The sequence below is a fragment of the Atheta coriaria genome, unplaced genomic scaffold (assembly GCF_025399875.1).
Source record: "Atheta coriaria isolate IRGN ID8LTWV9N9 unplaced genomic scaffold, Caltech_Dcor_3.1 hic_scaffold_4_pilon, whole genome shotgun sequence".
NCBI lineage: Eukaryota > Metazoa > Arthropoda > Insecta > Coleoptera > Staphylinidae > Dalotia > Dalotia coriaria.
In genome coordinates this window covers 7,671,126-7,683,428 of record NW_027045446.1, presented here as the reverse complement: position 1 = coordinate 7,683,428, position 12,303 = coordinate 7,671,126, and the positions used below count along the sequence as shown (strand labels likewise).

At 37.1% G+C, this 12,303-nt stretch overlaps 1 protein-coding gene across 3 annotated transcripts; it reads right to left on the bottom strand.

Moving 5' to 3' along the window:
- Positions 1-8,787: 8,787 nt before the first annotated feature.
- On the bottom strand, positions 8,788-11,921 carry Ctps (CTP synthase). 3 transcript variants are annotated; one of them, XM_065300885.1, is made up of 8 exons: positions 11,620-11,921; positions 11,158-11,328; positions 10,713-11,095; positions 10,273-10,652; positions 9,904-10,208; positions 9,526-9,849; positions 9,326-9,409; positions 8,788-9,013 (listed from the first exon to the last, which is right to left on the bottom strand). In XM_065300885.1, the coding sequence occupies exons 1-8, from the start codon at positions 11,792-11,794 to the stop codon at positions 8,934-8,936; spliced, it is 1,902 nt and encodes a 633-aa protein (XP_065156957.1). In that variant the 5' UTR covers positions 11,795-11,921; the 3' UTR covers positions 8,788-8,933. The 3 variants fall into 3 exon arrangements, with proteins under 3 accessions (XP_065156957.1, XP_065156958.1, XP_065156959.1); XM_065300886.1 differs by lacking the exon at positions 9,326-9,409 and having other exon boundaries at positions 11,620-11,920; XM_065300887.1 differs by lacking the exon at positions 9,326-9,409 and having other exon boundaries at positions 9,550-9,849; positions 11,620-11,920.
- Between the last annotated feature and the right edge of the window lie 382 nt (positions 11,922-12,303).

Below are 12,303 nucleotides of genomic sequence, written 5' to 3'. Positions count from 1 at the left end.
TAAGTAGCGGAAAAGTAACTCACAAGGCTTACCAACAAAATGATATTTTTGATTTAAGTAAAAATTATATTTATACCCCTCAAATTTCAATTTAAAAAAATTGTGTTTTTGGTCCAAATTAAGAAACCGGTTTCCTAAATTGGACCGCGCAGTTTCCTAAATTGGACCATGCTTTTTTAACGGCAATTGACACAATAGTAAATTTTAGTTTTAGCAGAAACACAAGCACATTTTGTATAAACCAAAGTGCGGCATTTCATACACTGCATCATTTCGAAGATTTGTGCTCGTCCACAAGCTTTTCTAAGAGATCAAAAAAATGATATACGTTTTCCCTGTTAAAACCCGGTGCCTGTCTCCGGTCCAACTTGGGCAACTTGAAGAATTTTTATTTAATGATCAACGACAATCTTAATATAACATAACCTCTCCAAATTAATACTATAAATTATAGATAAATAAATAAGCTTTCTGATGATATAATTATAATCGTGAAATCTAACGTTTAAACAGCTTGACAGCTTATGCACTTACGTCGTTATAATAGATTTGATAATCAAGGATACAAAAAGTTGTTGTCACGACGAAAGCACGCGGCAAGTTTTAACCCAAATAGTTGCATCAATTGTTTATATATACGAGTAAAACAAGGGGCCTGTCTATTTTTGCAAAAACATCAACAGTCCGCGGATATCGTGGTGGTCCAACTTAGGCGCTGGTCCAACTTAGGCTACCTTCCCTATTATTTGGTCAAATGTTTTATGACCTGCGTGTTGCAATAGCTTGCGAATTAAAGGTGCCTTGTTTATTTTAATTGCGCGTAATATAGCAAGAGAAGGAAACGACTAAGTTTGCCCGTTTTTCACGTTTTTCAAAACACACGGTGGAAAACATGCCATATCTCGGGCACCTTTTGTGATATTTTAGTCTTTTCTTTATTTTATTATAGGGCAAGAGTGTATTTTTAAAAGGTACCCTAAACCCCGCGAAATTCGGTTGTAACGGCCTCAAAATGGCCGCTTGTAACTGCCTCAAAATAGCCGGCAAATTTAGGCCTTTCCTTGCAATTTTCAATACACTCTGTGGAAAATAGGCCATATCTCGGGAACCCTTTGCGATATTTTAGTTATTTCTTTATTTTATGTTAGGACATGAAAGCATTTTCAAAATGGACCCATGAATCTCTGCGAAATTAGGTTGTAAGTGCCTCAAAATGGCCGCCGAAAATTGCCCTTTTCTTGCATTTTTCAACACACGCGGTGGAAAACAGGCCATATCTCGAGAACTCTTTGTCATATTTTGGCTTTTTATTTATTTTATGATAGGACAAGAGTGCATTTTAAAATGCACTGCCTCAGTATGGCCGCCAAAGTTAGGCCTTTACTGCAATTTTCAAATGACACCGTGGAATACAGGCCATATCTCGGAAACCCTTTGTCATGTTTTAGTTTTTCTTTGTTTTATGATAGGGCAAGAGTGTATTTTTAAAATGTTCCCTAAACCTCCGCAAAATTCGGTTGTATCAGCCTCAAAATGGCCGCCAAAGTTAGGCCTTTTCTTGCTATTTTTAAAACAGGCGGTGGAAAACAGGCCATATCTTGAGAACCTTTCGTGATATTTCAGTTTTTCCTTTATTTTACGATAGGACATAGTGCATTCTTACAATTCACCCCTGAACTCTCGCGAAATTTCATCGTAGCTGCCTCAAAATGGCCGCCAAAGTTACGCCTTTTCTTGCTATTTTCAAAACTCGCGGTGGTGTACTCAGCGCATTTTTGTGCCGATCGTGGAATGGGTCGGACGTGTTTTCGCGGCTGTTCATTTTAGTTTGAGTTTGTAATTTGGTAAATTGCGTTCATTTCGATTGCCCATCGTCTGCATTTGGTTATTACTTACGTGTTTAGTGTTTTATTAGTGGATACTAGGGTGTTGAATATACACAATCGTTAATTTTTATTTGCGTTTGTTGTGCGTGATGCAAGATGTACAGGTAGCATGTAACTGCAACGTCTTGTAACGTGTGTTGGGATATCATTTCGTTTAATTGCTGTCGATCTGTGTCGTTGTGTTTGGTATTTTGTCCCGGGAACATGGACAAAGGTACTGCATAGAAGCGGGGAAAGAACGGTAAAGTGCTAACTTTGGTAGAAGTGACTCGTATTCAGGGCACCGTACGAAGGTAGCGGTAGAAGTAACCCGTGTTCAGGGCACCGTACCAAGGTAGCGGTAGAAGTGAATCGTGTTCAGGGCGCTCTACAAAGGTAGCGGTAGATGTAACTCATGATCAGGGCACTCTACGAAAGTAGCGGTAGAAGTAACTCGTGTTTAGGGCACCGTACGAAGGGAGCGGTAGAAGTAACTCGTGTTCAAGGCACCGTACGAAGGTAGCGGTAGAAGTAACTCGTGTTCAGGGCACCCTACCCGTCGCTTGTCGTCTGCTGATTTGGATGTTTCCGTCGGATGTTCTACCAATTTATGATGATGCTTCACCCGTCGGTTACCTTATGCAGTTGATGCTATCCTCAAGTGATAAATATATACACAATATATTAAATTGTAAATGTTCTTGTAGCACCTTTTTACTCAATTATCCGATGATTTTCGGGTAAAATCTTCGAATTTATGTTAAAATATATTTGTTTCCGTATAAATTTCTCATGATGTGAATATTGACCATATTTGTAGTTTTTAAAATTTTCCTTTTGTAACACCCTGTTTATTAGTTTCCCAGAGCATTGGGTGAACACGAGCACATCCCTGAAAAGTTTGTTTTTCTGTTATTAAAATTTAACTACTTGCCCTTCGAATTTTCTTTTAGTAACGCCCTGTATATTTATTTCTCCGAGTAACGGTGAAAACGAACGATATTTGAGTGTTCAGATGTTTTCCTATCTGCACTTAAAATTTTTCTTTGGAACACCCTGTATATTTGTTTCTATTTTCATCACCTAGAAAACGGGCAATTTGCTAATTTCATTATCCCGGTAGAACATTTTGACGTGTTACTTGCTTTCATGTGCGCGACGATGCAGGTCGAAAGTTCTGTGCGAATATGGCGGCATTTATTTTGTTGACTTGTAAAATCTAAACTTGTATTCTATTGTTAATAAAGAAATAATAAGATATATTGACTTTTTGATTTGTGTTTCCCTTCTATCATTTCAGGATTAGTTCCTCTCTCAGGGATGATCCCCACTGTAAAAATTGTTAAAGTATCCTGTATGATTTGTGTACTCCATCTTTAATTTCAGCTACAGGTCACAACTTGTAAGAACATTTTTAAGTGTTCCTTCTCTTGAGGCGACTTAAAAATTTGAAATATTTTACAAGTCCTTAAAAGGATGTCCTTATAAGGAGTTCCCTCTCTCATGAGGGAAGCGTAGCTGTAGGATGGGCGGGGAGCAATAGACACATCGAAGCTGTAGACTGTTATAGAACGACCCGCCGCTAAAAAATTAAAAATTCCATCACCATCACCCCTATTCTCCTTTCTTCTTCATGTATATCTTCTCTCTTCTTCTTCTCTTCTTTTTCTCCTATTCTCTCCTGCTCCCTGCTTATTCCTTTTCCTTACTCTTCCACCATCTTCTCTACTTATTCCTATTGTTGCTCTTCAAGTTATTTCTGACCTTTGAATTTGAATTTTGATAAATTTCTTAAATTTCTTATTATTTAATAAAATTCTGCAACAGAGATTCGATCCATGAACCTCCGGCATGCATATGCACATGCCACCTGAGCCACAACGCTCACTTATCAAACTCTATTCGTTTCAAGTATAAATGTTGTTCTTTATCTCCCCTTTTAAAAACAACAACATTTATATAAATATCACTTATACGCATTTCAAACACGAGTAATCAAATATGATCTTTAAATCTAATTCTGAAACGACCATAGGAACACAGAGAAATAACTGCTTCAAAATATACTATTGTTAAGTACGGCCTTGTGGCGTAGTTGGCTGAACTGCGCGCAAGCGCTGCGAGTGAAGGGGAAGGATACTGAAGCGGTGCGAGAGACGACAGACCAGAGGGAGTCGACGAGAGAATGCGGCAGAGAGACGACCGTGTAAAAGGGGAGAAGTCGAGATCGTGAGACATAGAGATTGTATAATTAGTGAAATAAATAAGAGACTTTGAATTAGAGACCACATGCGGAGTTATTTCTTAACACTATTTAATTATATTTTATTCAAACTCATATAATCAAGACAGTACATACACAAATTTAATTCTGTTACGTGAAATTTAAGTACATGTATTCAACGTAACTTACAAAAGTTACTTAAGTTACACTTACTTGAATGTTTAATCATCACAAACTGGTACGGAAAACATTTTACGGACTTCATTCCATATGGGAAACAATCGTGGTATATTTCCACGATTGAATTATTTAAAAACACATGCCACTATTACATTAACATCTCAAGAAACCCGATTAATAACTATGCAGATAGACGCACAAACAAAACACGTGTTCACGACACCCCCGCGCAGGACCGACTAAACAGAAAAGAAAATTGTCAGCCGACGTAAATATCTAGTTGGGGACACCAGCTAGATAATTCTAGTATTGGCTTTTGGTATCATAATATAAACTTGCAATACTACCCGATGGAGAATTTAATTCCGCATCCCTAACGCCGCGCTGAAGTTACTGAGCCGCCAAGGTAGCGAGCAAACCCAAAAATGGAAATATTTCAAGAGAAAGGGTGAAATCATCACCCTTTTATGCAATTTATTGCGAGTTGCAGGTTTCTGCATCAAACAAATACAACCCGACGGAGAATTTAATTGCGCATCCCTAACGCCGCGCTGATGTTACTGAGCCGCCAAGGTCGCGCGCAAACCCGGAAAAATTCAAACACTTACCGAGAAAGGGTGAAAAATCACTTTTGTGATTGGTGCAAGTCGAATTCCTACATAAAACAAATACAACCCAACGGAGACTTTAATTTGACTCTAATAATTTCACTGTGCATGGGAAAATCCCACTTAACACCCCAATTTTCGAATTTACCAATGCGGCATTCCCGCAACAAATTAATACAACCTCACGGAAAATTTAATTTAACACCTCTAGAGACGTCCCTTTCGCGAGTTAAAGCTAGACAACAGTGCTGCAACTGCCAAATACCCTTATCCGGATTACTACAACAAATAAAACTCAAAGTCGTCCCATTCGCACAAGAAGCAATAATACAATACAGAAAAACTCGTGAGGCGTATGTGCAATACAATGTAAACTCTTGATAACCGTTTTATGACGCTAAAATATGTACAAGAAGGTTGGTTTGTGGCAAATGATGGGCGAATAAGATCCGTCCTTAAACCAACTAATCTTAGTGATTATCGTTAGAAAGAGTTTACACTGCATGTTATTCCACAAGCATTCATCAAATCAATCATCAAAAGTCCTTAAATATATACAATTCTAATTAAATGTGAATTAAAAGAATGCATTTATGATGTAAATGTCAGGAAGTTCTTTTGTGTCATTCCCTGTGCGCATTATTTGTTCTGCTTTAAAAATAATGTGTGTGCGCAAGAAGTGTTTTCAAGATAAGCGATAAATTATAGAGGTATCGCATGCCGTCAAAACGCAGCTGCTCTCCAGGCTGGAAGGTGTACCTTAGTTGATGCCGTGGTAGGCGATTCTCGAGTGCATTCTCCACCGCAGTATTTCTAAAATTAAATTTGATACGGTAACAAAAATACTTGTATTGCTAAGTTAACTGCCGCGTATAAATTAAATGAAATTCTAGTAAACAAAAATAATGAAAATGTGCACTTTACCTTTCTTTCTCGCTGTGCATGAAAGTCGCTGGAACATGGACAATACGGACGCCAGAAGATGATACTGGTAGCCATATAAGATGATCTTTAGGTATATATTTGGCGCCGAATTCACCAAGAACTAAAATTAAATCACACTTAACTGCAGTAATACCAGACACGGTTAGACAACCAAAAAGTTCACAACAATAACAAAATAAAATAACGTTCTAAGCTAACGTGCGTAAGCAAAGATCTTGCTTGCACAAATAGGTAAATTAAACGGGGACAGCAATTTCAGAAAAGAAAATAACGAAAGTCTGCACAGGAAAATACAGAATTAAATTCCCATCAAGGAAAATTATTTCGAACTATGTGTAAGCCCGCGTTCGCGTGTAATACTAAAAAACTACAATTTCTAGCGCATCAAGTACTACGGCGCACACACACAACTTTCAATATAACTCGCGTTACGGAATTTTCTCACTATTAATTTCTACACAGGAGATACAGAATTAAATTCCCATCTAGGAAAATTATTTCGAACTATGTGTAAGCCCGCGTTTGCGTGTTATACTAAAAACTACAATCCCTAGCGCAACGAGTATTACGGCGCACACACACACAACTTTCAATATAACTCGCGTTACGAAATTTTCTCACAATTAATTTCTATATTGGGAGATACAAAAATAAATTCTCCATACAGAAAAATTATTTCGAACTATGTGTAACCCCGTGTTCGCGTGGTACACTAAAAACTACAATTTCTAGCCCAACGAGTACTACGGCGCACACACACAACTTTTAATATAACTCGCGTAACGGAATTTTGTCGCAATAAATTTCAATACAAGGAGATACAAAATTAAATTCTCCATTTAGCAAAATTATTTAGAAATAAATGTAACAACGCGTTCGTGTGATATACTACAAAAACAACAATTTCTATCGCAACGAGTACAACACCGCACTCACACACAACTTTCTTTATAACTTGCATTACGGATTTTTTCGCAATAAATTTCGATTCAGGAAGATACAGAATTAAATTCTCCATCTAGGAAAATTATTTCAAACAAATTGTAACATCGCGTTTGCGTGTTATACTAAATAAACTACAATCCCTAGCGCAACGAGTATTACGGCGCACACAACTTTCAATATAACTCGCGTTACGAAATTTTCTCACAATTAATTTCTATATAGGGAGATACAGAAATAAATTCCCCATCTAGAAAAATTATTTCGAACTATGTGTAACCCCGTGTTCGCGTGGTACACTAAAAAACTACAATTCTTAGCGCAACGAGTACTACGGCGCACACACACAACTTTCAATATAACTCGCGTTACGGAATTTTCTCACAATTTATTTCTACACAGGGAGATACAGAATTAGATTCCCATCTAGAAAAATTATTTCTAACTATTTGTAGCCCCGCGTTCGTGTGTTATACTAAAAACAACAATTTCTAGCGCAACGAGTACAACAGCGCACACACACAACTTTCATTATAACTCGCGTTCCGGATTTTTTCGCAATAAATTTCGATACAGGAAAATACAGAATTAAATTCCCCATCTAGAAAAATTATTTCAAACTAATTGTAACACCGCGTTCGGGTGTTATACTAAAAAACTACAATCCCTAGCGCAACGAGTACTACGGCGCACACCACAACTTTCGATATAACTCGCGTTACGGAATTTTCTCACAATTAATTTCTACACTGGGAGATACAGAATTAAATTCCCCATCTAGGAAAATTATTTCGAACTATTTGTAAAGTCGCGTTCGCGTGTTATACTAAAAACTACAATTCCTAGCGTAACGAGTACTACGGCGCACACACACAACATTCAGTACTAAAACTAATTAAATCACTTTTACTACAGTAATACCAGACACGATTGGATAACTAAAAAGTTCACAACAATAACAAAATAATAAGATAACGTTCTAACCGTGCGTAAGCAATGACCTTGCTTGCACAAATAGGTGAATTAAACGTTCTTTTAAACCGTTCTTTCCCCGCTTCCACGCAGAACATTGTTCATGTTCCCAGGACAAAGTACCAAACACAACGACACAGATATACCGCATTTAAACGAAATATTATCACAACACACGTTGCAAGACGTCGCAGTTACATGCTACCAGTATAATGCAACCGTGCAGTGTAAACAAGTTGATAGCACGGCCGCGTGATGGCAAGATGGCCGCATCTTGCATCACGCACAACAAACGCAAATAAAAATAAACACAATAAACAATAAACAATAAACACGTCAGTAATAACTAAATACAGTCGATGGGCAATCAAAATAAACGCGATTTACCAAATTATAAACTCAAACTAAACTGAACAGCTGCGAAAAACACCACCACCACACCACACCACACCACACCACCGCGTGTTTTGAAATTTACCAGAAAAGGCGTAATTTTGGCGGCCATTTTGAGGCAGTTACGACCGAATTACGGGGGTCAGGAATGCATTTTAAAATACACTCTTGCCCTATAATAAAATAAATAAAAACTCAAATATCACGAAGGGTTCTCGAGATATGGCCTGTTTTCCACCACGTGTATTGAAAAATGAAAGAAAAGGGCAAATTTCGGCGGCCATTTTGGGGCAATTACAACCGAATTTCGCAAAGCTTCACGGGTGCATTTTAAAAATACACTCATGTCCTATCATAAAATAAAGAAAAACTAAAATATCACGAAGGGTTCCCGAGATATGGCCTGTTTTCCACCGCGTGTTTTGAAAATTGCAAGAAAAGGTATAACTTTGGCGGCCATTTTGAGGCAGTTACGACCGAATATTTTACGACCTGAATATTCATCTGCCTGATGATGCCACAGTGTGGCGAAACATGTCGCAGAGTGGTAAAGTTTTAGTGAAACCCTTAAGGTTCATCCTTTCTATCAACGATTTTCATCTTTCTTAAAATGGTGTAAGTCTGGCCGTTACGGACTCTTACTCTATTAAAGGCACTCTTGTTTGCATTTGCACATTTCTATTATATTAACTGTATAATTACAATTCAAATGGAATTCATAATAGCATTCATTACTTTTGGAATAATAACAAAAATAAAGTGATTGTGTATTATTAATACAGTCAAAAATCGAACTTATTAGGCTCAAGAACTGCTGTAAGCGCTGCTGCTTCCATCCGCGACTTCAATGCGAGACATCCTTTCAGTGACTTCATCATCGTCATCTAAAACACAGGCAAATTAATAATTGTTCTCAATTAGTACATCAAAGCACACATATTAAATGTTTTACAAATCCACACGTTGTTAAAACAATCAATAAATAAAAAAGCCCCATGTGTGACTATACATTTATGCTTTGTATGGAACTTCTGTTGTTTCTTTTTGTTTTTCAATATGTAGCAGTTAATAATGGCTGCGAAAATTTACAGCAGGTTGCTTTGGATGCGATGGTGAGTTTGTATTAAAAAATTAAACTATGCTAGTTACACATTAACAACTATGATAATTAATTGCAAATAAATGAAAAAACTTACTTAGCTCGCAAAAACAACTTTTTCTCGCAATAATTCTATCAACATTGTTGACATAGTCAAGCAGATCTCGATTCTTGTTAGCGACTAGATTCGATAGTATAAATTAAAATAAATATGATCAAAATGATGATAAAATATTCCATTAGGTATAAATTAGATAAGGAGGAGAGGACGAAGTGTTAGTGATGAAATCCACTTACCACTATCATCATATTTGCAATTACCCTTAGGGGAGAGTTTGCAGCCTTTGCTCAGGTATGAACGTAGTTTCTTCTTGGCGGCAAGCACGAGACCAATAAACGGTGCGGATGGCGACATTGGTCGCGATAAATATTCCGGGTGGAATTGCGTTCCTACATAGTAAGGATGATTATCCATTTCGAAGATTTCCATTCGGGTGGCTTCTACATCAACACCAACAAATTTAAGACCAGCTTCTTCTAATGATTCGATATACGCAGGGTTCACTTCAAACCTATGACGATGACGTTCTTCTATTTTGTCTTTGTTTCCATACAAACGTTCTAAAAAGTAAATAATTAATATATCATTTTTAAAACTTTAAATGTATACATTACTTAATTTGCTAAAATCAACATCCTTTTTAAATACAGTTGTGCGTTTGCCAAGTCTCATGGTACCACCCATTTGACCAGTGTTGTGTTCCGGCATGTCAATGATAACCGGATTCTTTGTTGTCTCTTCACATTCAGCGGAATGTGCATCGGCCAGTTTAAGCACATGTCGCGAAAACTCGATGACCGCCGTTTGGAAACCAAGACAAATTCCAAGGAATGGTTTGTTATTATCGCGACACCATTTGGAGGCAGCGATTTTACCTTCTACGCCGCGTTTACCAAAACCACCAGGAACAATTACACCTCTAATAAATTAAAATAAACATTTTTAGTAAAATTTTAAATAAAAAATTATATTAAGTTACTTACTCGCTTTGAACTAAAGAAGACCAAGACTCATGATAAGCAACAGGTTCGTCTTTCAATGTTTCACTTTCCAAGTTAGTCGCCTCGATAAAATTAATTTTTATATTATACCCTAACATATTGGCTGCATGTTGTAGAGCTTTTGTGATTGACGTGTAAGAATCTTCCAAGCGTGTGTATTTACCAACCAATGCGATAGTAACATCTGTACGAAGATTTTCAATGCGATGAGAGAGTTCTATCCATTGTCGCATAAATTTTCGCGCTGGTAGAACCGGATTAATGTTCAGTTTAAGCCGGTCGTTTAAGTACGCAACAATACCATGTGATTCCATAAAGATTGGCACTTCGTAAATGGAGGACAAGTCTGGAATGCATATTACCTGAAAATAAACCCAATATTTATGAGTATAGTATAATAATTTACATTTTTATTCTTTTACCTGCTCTGGGGCAACATGACAAAAGTTTGAAATTTTGTTTTTGACTGTCTGGTCGATTGGTCGCTCTGACCTGCAGACGATAATATCTGGAGACAAGCCTAAACCACGTAATTCTCTAACTGATGCTTGTGTTGGTTTGGTTTTCTGTTCGCCAGTGGATCTGGGTTGAGGAACTAGGGAGACGTGAGCAGTGCAGAAGTTCTCGCGTTTCACGCGAAATTGGAATTGTCTAAATGCTTCAACAAATGCCATAGATTCAATGTCGCCGATTGTTCCTCCCAGCTCAATAATGCAAACTTCTGGAGTTTTACCACTGTCGCTCACTGGTATACGAGATACTCGTTCGCACCATTCTTGGATTGCATCCGTAATATGAGGAACAACTAAAATTTAAGAATAAAAATTGAAAAATGATATTAACACTTCAATGTGATTAGTAATTTACCTTGCACGGTTTTTCCAAGGTAATCCCCTTGCCTTTCACGGTCAATAACCATTTTGTAGATCTTGCCGGTTGTAATATTGTTGTCATGATGTAAAGTAATGTTGAGAAAACGCTCATAGTTGCCCAAATCTAAATCCACCTCACCACCATCGTCAAGAACGAAAACTTCGCCTGAAATTTGTAAAACACCGCCATTTGTTTTGTTTTCAGCCATTTTGAAAACTTTTAAACAATATATTTTTTAAGTTGTAATATTTTAAATTGCGCGCTAACTAATGACCTAGCCACGAGCGGATTTATCCGTCCTTGATTGAATTTAAAATGCGTAAACGGCAAGCATGCGAGTTATATATAGGTTAAAACAACATCATATTATATTGCAAAACAAACTATTTCAATTAAAACCAACGGCGATTTGTATATTATATGTTTACAATCAAACAGGAATAGCCTGTTGCTTACCATGTTCATAGGGTGAAAAAGTACCAGCGTCCAAATTAATGTACGGATCGATCTTGATGGACGTTACTTCAATGCCGCAGCATTTGAGAATCGTGCCAAATGAGCTTGAAATTACGCCTTTGCCAACACCACTGATCACACCACCAGTCACCAGGATGTACTTCATATCCGACATTGTCACGGGGTAACACTTTCGTGCTACAACAGCTTCTACACTTTGATAAACAGCCCAAACTTGAAACGTGCCGAAACCAACATGCGGTTGAACCAGGCTGAACGGCTGGCGATGCGCGAAACTGGCGCGTAGCAAAGTGTTGAACGCTTCTGATTGGTGCAAATTCAGTTTTACTTCTTGCAAATATTTTAAAACTTTAAACGATGTACAAGTTTAACATCAATATATTAACATACTTTGAACTATGATTAATCATTTGAACTTATTTTTGTTAGGTATAAGTAGGTTTTACTTCGGATAAATTGGTTTTTATATGAAAATTGATTTGGTTTTAGTGTATATGTGGTTGCCTAGCGTGAATGTACAAAACTATAAAAACTACAGAGAAAATATGAAATTCAAGTGGAAATAAACTTGTATTTTGTTAACAAATAAAATAACAAATTACAAGTTAAATAAATGTATATTAGTTGCCTATAATACTACATTCAAATCAAAATAAGAATGAA